The sequence below is a fragment of the Mobula birostris genome, chromosome 18 (genome assembly GCF_030028105.1).
Source record: "Mobula birostris isolate sMobBir1 chromosome 18, sMobBir1.hap1, whole genome shotgun sequence".
NCBI lineage: Eukaryota > Metazoa > Chordata > Chondrichthyes > Myliobatiformes > Myliobatidae > Mobula > Mobula birostris.
The window spans coordinates 18,755,408-18,764,958 of NC_092387.1; the positions used below are offsets into that span (position 1 = coordinate 18,755,408).

The following is a 9,551-nucleotide window of genomic DNA, read 5'->3' on the forward strand; positions in this document are numbered from 1 at the left end:
TAAAACTCTTTGTGCTGCCCATGTCAAACAGGCAGCTTGTCCTGTGCCCCTCCACCAGGATGTCCATCATTCACCTTGTGAGCTGGTGGGGAGCGCTTTGGTCGAGGGTCAGGGAAGCCAGGGTGGGGTCGCTGTCTTGGTCCGGCGTGGTGGGGTGCCCCGTCAGCACCAGTTGGTCATAGGCGGTGGGAGGTGGCGCCAACCAAGATGGCTACCCCCATGTCTCGCACGTGGTGATGGCATGCAGGGAAGATGGCAACTCCCATGTCTCGCACGTGGTGGCGGCGTGCAGGCAAGAATAGCGACCCCCATGCCTCGCACGCAGTGCTGCTTGATCCCGCTCGCGGTTTGGACTTACAGGCCTTGGTGAAGTGGCCCTCCTTTCCGCAGCTGCAGCAGGTATCTTCTCGGGCCGGGCAGCGTTTCCCGGGGTGCTTCTCGAGTCCACAGAAGTAACACTTAGCAGACTCGCAACTGGCAGCAGCCGAGGTCGATTCGCCGGCAGATTGCGGGGTCTGCGGCACCCACAAGGCCGTTGGGGGATCGCGTGCCTGGAGAGCCTCAGGGTTGTGCAGAGCGGCCTCCAGCATGTCGGCCAACTCGATCGCCGAATGTAAGGTAAGATCAGCTTTTTCCAACAGCCGCTGGCACACATACACTGACCTGGTCCCCGTGACGAAGGCGTCTCTCACTAGGAGCTCTGCATGCTGTCCTGCCGTCAACCCCTGGCAGCCGCAGGTCCGCACGAGCGTCTGTAGTGTCCGGACAAACTCAGCACTCGATTCCCAGGGCCGCTGGTGCTGTGTCTCTAAGCGATGCTGCGTGTAAGTGGTGTTTACCGGCCACAGGTATTATCCTTTGAGTGCGTTCATCGCACCGTCGTAGCTCGGCTGGTCTCTGATCATTGAGTAGACCCGTGGACTGACCCTGGAGAGAAGAACTCTGCGCTTCGCTGTGCAGTCGGTCACTTCAATCTCCTCTAGGTATGATTCGAAGCAAGCCAGCCAGAGTTTGAAAGCGTTTCCAGCTTCAGGTGTTTGCGGGTCGAGGTCTAATTTGTCGGGTCTCAGAGAATGTTCCATGCTTTAAAATTACTGCTAATAAAATTGATGCACCATCAGTAACTCCAAAAGACTGGAAGTAGAGTAAATACTGAAAGACTTTTATTCGCAGTAAAATGTGACCTCCAGCATGCTGAGTGTCTGCCCCTGGACTGAGGAGGAGGAACCAAGGCCCAATCGCCTTTATTCAGGGGTCTGTGGGAGGAGCCACAGGGGCAGTCAGCAGAGGGGTGTGTCCAGACAGTTAACCCAGTTACAACATATATATATATGGTTTACCACAGGTAGTTCACAATAACTAGTCATTTCCATTCCACGTCATTCGTGTAAGTTTCATTATTGTTCTTTATAAGTTGAATTGTTGGACTTGTGTTGGGTAATCCATGAGGCTAATGAAAAGGACCATTATTTCACTGGATTTAGTAATTAATCTGATGACTCTGTAACTGTCTTTCTGTGTGTCATTTACTTTTGAATTAATCAGGCTTCTACAACTTGAACTGTCTTTCAAGGCATAGATCGTAATTCTTACCGATTGACCCCAGTTATGAATGCCCAACATGTGGGACACCCCTAGGTATTTTTTTTCAAGATGGTGCTGAGCTGCAGTCTCTGTTGATGTCGCAGCTCAGATTTAGTTCTTTTTTAGCTGATTTTTTAGGTTGATAGGAATGGTTTAGAGGACAGAGAGGGGAGTTAGGGGTCCAGCATGTAATTGCAAGTACGAAGAAAGCACAGCAGCGCCTCTACTTCCTTAAGAGTTTACAAAGATTTGGCATAATATCTAAAACTTTGACCTCTGTAGGTGTGTAGTGGAGAGTATATTGACTGGCTGCATCACAGCCTGGTATGGAGACACCAATGCCCTTGAACAGAAGACCCTATAAAAAGTCATGGATCCAACCCAGTCCATCATGGATAAAGCCCTCCCCACCATTGAGCACATATACTCAGAGCATTGTCACAGGAAAGCAGCATCCATCATCAGGGACCCCCACCACCCAGTTCATGTTCTCTTCTCACTGCTGCCATCAGGAAGAAGGTACAGGAGCCTCAGGATTCACACCACCAGGTTCAGGAACAGTTATTACCCTTCAACAATCAGGCTCTTGAACCAAAAGGGATCACTTCACTTGCCCCATCACTGAAATGTTTCCACTACCTATGAACTCACTGTCAAGGACTCCTCATCTCATGTTCTTATTTACTTATTATTATTATTTCTTTCTCTTTGTACTTCCACAGTTTGTTGTCTTTTGCAAGCTGATTGAACCCCCGAGTCAGTGCAGTCTTTCGTGGATTCCATTATGAATTTACTGAGTATGCCTGCGAGACAATGAATCCCAAGGTTGTACATGGTGACATATGCACTTTGATAATAAATTTACTTTCACCTTTGAGTTTAGGATTCAGGGACAGGGGAATTAGAGGTCAGACTGGAGTCTAATCCTCCAATCAGCGTTCGAAGGCCAGCAACACTGATGTACAGGTTGGTGAGACCGGAGGTGGACTAGTGTTTGGAGCCCTGTCATTGGCGATTCTAGAATGCAAAGCCTAGTACTCAGTGATCGATGGATCCTGAGGACAATGCTGCATATCAAGGCCCAAGGCCTGAGTCAGAAGTCTGGAAGTTGTGGCCCTTTGGCCGGAGCATGAGACTGCAAATCCCTGCGAGTGGGCTGAGGAACTCAAAGCCCAATGTCTGCCAGCCTGAGTCCGAGTCCCCTGGAGGCTGGAGGGTGAAGATGGCCTCTCCTGGGGCTGGATGACTCTGTGTGTGTGTGTGTGTGTGTGTGTGTGTGTGTGTGTGTGTGTGTGTGTGTGTGGTAGGGAGGAACGGGGTTATTTTGCTGTTATTATTTTAGTCACTTGCTGTATTCTGTTTTGTTGTTCTGCTGAGCATTGCGGGTAAGCTACGTTGGCACCGGAATGCCTGGCAACACTTGTGGGCTGCCCCCAGCACACCCTCAGATGTGTTGGTTGTTAATGCAAATGACACATTTCACTGTGAGTATTGATGTACACGTGATGAATAAATTTGAATCTTGAGTATGAATGAGCTTCCATGATGTGATTAAATTCAAAAGTCTGACATATCTACATATTTCATTCCTACAAACAGCAGAAGTCTGTCTCTCTCTCTCCCCTCTCCCTCCAGTCTCATGTGCTTTGATGTTATTCATTACAATACCGTGGAGATATGATAATCATATCAAGTGTTTTGAGTATATTTTCCAATTTATGGCAATATTAACTCACGGGCATGTGTAAAAATGAAACCTGTGTATTACCTGGGACCGACAATATGTTGTCATAGTCCCAGAAAAATACAAAGCTGAACAGGCCTTTCGGCCCATTGAGTCTGTGCCAACCATCGACCACCCATTTACACTAATCCTACCCAAACCCATTTTATTTACCCTGCATTCTCATTAACTGGGTTCTACCTTCCTAGAATCTAAATTCCTAGATACTAGTACTCAACAACGCCCTATAGGCAATTTACAGCAGCCAATTAACCCACCAGCCTACATGTTGGTGAAACCCCGAGGACCAGGGAAACCCATATTACCACAGAGAGTGTGTGCAATTCTCCTTCTTCATCTCCTAGAGTGAAATTATTCATCCCAAGGCCCTTTATCCTATTTAGCCCCTTATGTTCATCATAAACAGGTGGCTTGTGCTCAGTACATTCCTATATATACTTGGAGGATGGAAACGTCTTATTGACAATTTTTCTGCACCTTAGGTGTTGCCAAGGACAATATTTGTAGGATTTCCACCTCCCCTTTCATCGTTTACATTGGCCCCACCTCTTTCTACTGCTGCACCCTCTTCAAACCGCACAACTCTCTGAGAACTCTTATTATAACCTTCTTCCACAATGTAGAAGAAACCATAATTAGAATTCTTAGAGAGTTGCAGGCTCTAAAAGTAGTATCAATACTTTTCCCTGGAATTCCTCTCCTAAACCTTTCCTACTGTAGGGCAAAAAGGTAGCAAACGGAATACAGCGTTGGGAAATGTATTTTGCATTTTGGTAAAGGGAACAATAGTGCAGACTATTATCTAAATGGGGAGGAGGTTCAAGCATCAGACGTGCAGAGGGACTTAGGAGTCCTCGTGCTAGACTCCCAGAAGGTTAATTTACAGGTTTCAAAGAAGGCAAATGCAATGATGGCATTTATTTAAGGATATAAAAGCAAGGAGATAATGCTGAGCCTTTATAAGACATTAATCAGGCCACATCTGGAGTATTGTCAACAGTTTTGGGCCCCATATCTCAGAAAGGATGTATTGTCATTGGAGAGAGTCCAGAGGAGGTTCACAAGGATGATTCCAGGAATGAAAGGGTTAACATATGAGGAGCGTTTGGCAGCTTCAGGCCTGTACTCACCAGACTTTAGAAGAATGCAGGGGGATCTCATTGAAACCTACTGAGTGTTGAAAGGACTATATACGGTGGATGTGGAGAGGATGTTTCCTCTGGTGAGGATATTCTGAACTAGAGGGCACAGCCTCAAAAGTGAGAGGTGACCTTTCAGAACAGAAGTAAGGAGGAATTTTTTTAGCCAGAGAATAGTAAATCTGTGAAATACTCTGCCACAGGCAGTGGAGGCCAAGTCCATGTGTATATTTAAGGTGAAAGTTGATCACTTCCTGATCAATCAGGGCATCAAAGGATATGACAAGAAGGCAGGTGTATGGGGTCGAGTGGGATCCGTGATGGAATAGTGGAGTAGACTCGATGGGCTGAATGGCCTAATTCTGCTACTGTGCCTTGTGGTCTTATAATAAGTCTACAGCAGATGCAATCTCACTTGGCCTTGGATCACCTACATCAGGCTGCTGTTTACAGATTACAGCTCAGTGTACAACATAATCTTACCCTCAGTTCTAATCAAACAAGCTCCAAAACCAGGGCCTCTGCAAATGGATCCTTGACTTCCTCACCAGGAGACCACAGTCAGTGTGGATCAGAAACAACATCTCCTCTCCACCAACAATCAACACTAACACACCTCGGGGATGTGAGCTTTGCCCCCTGCTCTACTCTCTCTACACCCATAGCTGTGTGGCTAGACACAGCTCAAACAGCATCTATAAATTTGCTGATGTCACGACTATTGTTGGCAGAATTTCAGATGGTGACGTAGAGGCATGCTAGTGTGAGGCAGAACAGCTGGTTGAGTGGGGTTGCAACAATAACCTTGCACTCAACATCAGTAAGACCAAATGAGCCGATTGTAGTCTTTGGAAAATGGAATTCAAGGCGCTGGGAGTCCAGGTCCCTTCTCAGGCGGGGGTTGATTCTCAAAGCATTTCATCACAGTAGATGTGAGTGCCACTGGGCAATAGTTGTTGAGGCAGCTCATCCTGCTCTTCTTGGGCACTGATGCCCTTTTGAAGCAGGTGGGAGCCTCCGACCGCAGCACTAAGAGACTGAAGATGGCCTTGAACACCCCTGCCAGTTGGTTGGCACAGATTTTCCATGCTCTACCCGGCATCAGGGCCTACACCTAGTGAGGATTTATCCTCTTGAAAGGTGTTCTGATGTCAGCCTCCGAGACGGAGATCACGGGGATACGCATGGGTGTAGTTCTATTCTCCCTTTCAAATCCTGCATAAAAGGCATTGAGCTCATCTGAGAGTGAAGCATCACAGCTATTCCTGATGTTAAGTTTCCCTTTGTAGGAGGAAGTGGCCTGCAAACCACAGTCAATGAAGGCGAGCACCCCACATGCCTTCTTTGCCATCTTATCTACTTGTGCTGCCTCTTTCAGTAATGAATGGAAATCTCTTGGCATGAACTCAGTTGATGTCCACAGCTAACACAACCAGTTGAGGGCATTGTAATTATTGTCACATATTTAGAGCTACCATGCAGAACAGGTCCTTCCAGCTCTTCAAGCCAAACTGCCCAGCAACCCCTGATAACCCTGACTTAACCCCAACCCGATACAGGACTATTTACAACGTCCAATTAACTTGGACTGTGGGAGGAAACTGGAGCCCCGGGGAAAACCCCACGCACTCCATGGGGCGGACATACAGAGAATCGTTACAGAGAACACCAACGTTGAACTCTGAACCCCGACACCCCGAGAAGTAATAGCATTGTGCGAATCACTACACTACCATGATATAATGAAAACCTTTGCTTTGCATGTGATCCAGACAGATAATTTCATATCATATAAACATCATGGTAGTACAATAGAAATGCAATAACAGAATGCGGTATACTGTATATTGTTACAGTTACAGAGAAGGTACTGTCAGGTAGACAATAGAAGCACGGGCCATGATGAGGTAGACTGTAAGGTCAAGAGTAAATCTTGGTCAGTGGTGGTTGAAGTATTACAGGGAAGCTGGTCTGGGTGTCTTCTATGAATGGGGGCGGGGTTGGCAGAGGAACTGAATGGGAGGCAGCATTGAATTACCTGTGAGATGGAACCTCTTGGTTTCCTGGTGGAGCAAGTGCCCTGTAACATTTAAAACAATTGGTAGGGGGTGTTGGTGAATAGAAAGAAGGGAATTTTTCCAATGGCCTTCCTATCTGAAATGCCGTACATACAATAGCAACCATATTGCCAAGTAACGTGGCTGGAGCAACACTGGAAACACTCAATAGGCAGGAAGCACCTGTGGAGAGAAAAAGAGTAAATACTTCAGGTTAATGTTAAATTGGAACTGGGTTTCTCCCTTTGCATTTTCTGTGCTATCTTGCTATTCTATAAGCAATGAACTTTCTTCTCTGCCGTTTCATAGACATAGACATAGAATAGTACAGCACAGTACAGGCCCTTCAGCCCACAATGTTGTGCCGACCCTCAAACCCTGCCTCCCATATAAGCCCCCAACTTAAATTCCTCCATATACCTGTCTAGTAGTCTCTTAAACTTCACTAGTGTATCTGCCTCCACCACCGACTCAGGCAGTGCATTCCACGCACCAACCACTCTCTGAGTAAAAAACCTTCCTCTAATATCCCCCTTGAACTTCCCACCCCCTACCTTAAAGCCATGTCCTCTTGTATTGAGCAGTGGTGCCCTGGGGAAGAGGCGCTGGCTATCCACTCTATCTATTCCTCTTATTATCTTGTACACCTCTATCATGTCTCCTCTCATCCTCCTTCTCTTAAAGAGTAAAGCCCTAGCTCCCTTAATCTCTGATCATAATCCATACCCTCTAAACCAGGCAGCATCCTGGTAAATCTCCTCTGTACTCTTTCCAATGCTTCCACATCCTTCCTATAGTGAGGCGACCAGAACTAGACACAGTACTCCAAGGTTGGCCTAACCAGAGTTTTACAGAGCTGCATCAAAACATCGTGACTCTTAAACTCTATCCCTCGACTTATGAAAGCTAACACCCCATGAGCTTTCTTAACTACCCTATCTACCTGTGAGGCAACTTTCAGGGATCTATGGACATGTACCCCCAGATCCCTCCGCTCCTCCACACTACCTAGTATCCTGCCATTTACTTTGTACTCTGCCTTGGAGTTTGTCCTTCCAAAGTGTACCACCTCACACTTCTCCGGGTTGAACTCCATCTGCCACTTCTCAGCCCACTTCTGCATCCTATCAATGTCTCTCTGCAAACTTTGACAATCCTCTACGCTATCTACAACACCACCAACCTTTGTGTCATCTGCAAACTTGCCAACCCACCCTTCTACCCCCACATTCCCAGATTATTAATGAATAGATAACTAACATCTCCATGGTGGTTAAACATTTCATTTAATGGCTAACCACAGGGCATCTCAGCGTGACTATGATGTCAATGTTTCCCCTATGTCTGACACAACACAATCCCTGAATTGAAACAAGGTCAAATATGTGATTCAAGAGTTCAATTGAACAAAGAAGGTTTCTGGCAATTACTTGTTTCATATCTTTCGGCACACTTAGCTGGCACAAAGATATTGACCAGAATTTTGACTAACCAACACCCTCCCTCCACAGCCACACCTTTCTGGAGGAGCAAGTTTCAGATTTCCACTACTCTTTGGAAAATATTCCTTCCTTCTGATCCAATCGCTGGCCCCCATTCAATAACTCAGTTATGTTAGCCCATGAGCCTCATGCAGGTGTGAGCTGGGTTTATGCAGCCCTGCCTGGCCTAGTCTCTCTGGGCACCATGGTAACGTGAGGGTTAGTGCAATGCTTTACAGCACCAGCGATCAACAGTCAGGGTTCAATTCCCACTGCAATCTGTGAGGTATCTCCATGACCGCGGGGGTTTCTTCCCACTCTCCAAAGACTAACAGTTAGGGTTAGTGAGTTGTGGGCATCGGATGCGGGTGGCACTCATGGGCTGCCACCAGTACGTTTGGACTGTTTTGCTCATCGTCACAAAATAATGCATTTCACTGTATGTTTCAGTGTTTCGATGTACATGTGACAAATAAAACAAAGCTTTCATTTTTTTAGTCCCTGTGACAGGTCTGCCATGTATTTCCTCTTCAAATTTGTCAAAGTTCAGCATCCTGGCAGAACCAAGTGGTCTAAACAGTGTCTGTGCCACCATTAGAAATGGTGTCTCACAGTTCCAGTCAGCAGGGTTCAGTGTCAGCCTCAGGTGCAGTGTGTGTGTGTAAGGTCTGCACATTCTTCAGACTGCATGGGCTTAAATGATTGCTCCTTTCTTTCCTCTTACATGCCAGAGACCTGCTGGCTGATAAGTTATTTGGCACAGTAAATTAACCCAAGCGTAGGTGGATGGTCGAAGGTGTGTGAGAATGAGGTTCCTGGGGATAAGCCTGGGAATGAGATTGATGTGTTTGCTCTGAGAGCTGGCATAGACTTGATGGGCTGTTTGTCCTTTTTTTTAACAAGAGGAATGTGTGAAGCATCAGTACACAGCACCATTGGCACAAAGCTTCAGTACACTGCCCCATTAGCACAAAGCATCAGTACACTGCCCTATTTAAGGCTGCCGTGGAATCTTCATATACACCCTAGAGTCTTAGTTTAAAGCAAGGGTTCCCATCCTGGGGTCCACAGACCCTTCGGTTAATTGTAGAGGACCATGGCATAAAAAAAAGATTGGGAACTCCAAGTTTAAAATCTGACAATGTACCATTCCCTTTGTTCTGAACAGCATCTTATTTAGATCTTTCTGCTCAAACAGACCCTAAGCCCAGAAATTCCATACCCACCTGACGAAGGATTAACATGTCAAATAGATGTTGGAATTAGGATGGATCTTTGATCTGAAGTTTGACAGGAATAAAAGTATATTGCATATTGTATTGACAGGTGAGGTGTGGACACATATGCTTCGTGGAAATCTTTGGTCATTGCCTTGTTGCCAGTGAATCAAAAGGAAAGGCTGTGAATTGGTACTCTTCCCTCAATACTACGCTCCGAAGTTGCCTGTACCTGGATTTATCACATCGGAGTAGGCAGCACTGGGCACTAGGACCCAGAAGGACCAGCTCAGTGTGCTGCAATGCTCTGCCTCATTGGCCAGCATGTT

The 9,551-nt window shown here is 46.4% G+C and overlaps 1 protein-coding gene across 1 annotated transcript in view; it reads left to right on the plus strand.

The window, feature by feature from the left end:
* Nucleotides 1-205: 205 nt before the first annotated feature.
* LOC140211989 (small ribosomal subunit protein eS17) overlaps nt 206-9,551 on the plus strand; it is a 61,864-nt gene continuing 52,518 nt past the window's right edge. The window contains exon 1 of the mRNA XM_072282314.1: nt 206-210. Within this exon, the coding sequence (XP_072138415.1) occupies nt 208-210 (3 nt within the window). The 5' untranslated portion in view covers nt 206-207. The remainder of the gene's footprint in view (nt 211-9,551) is intronic.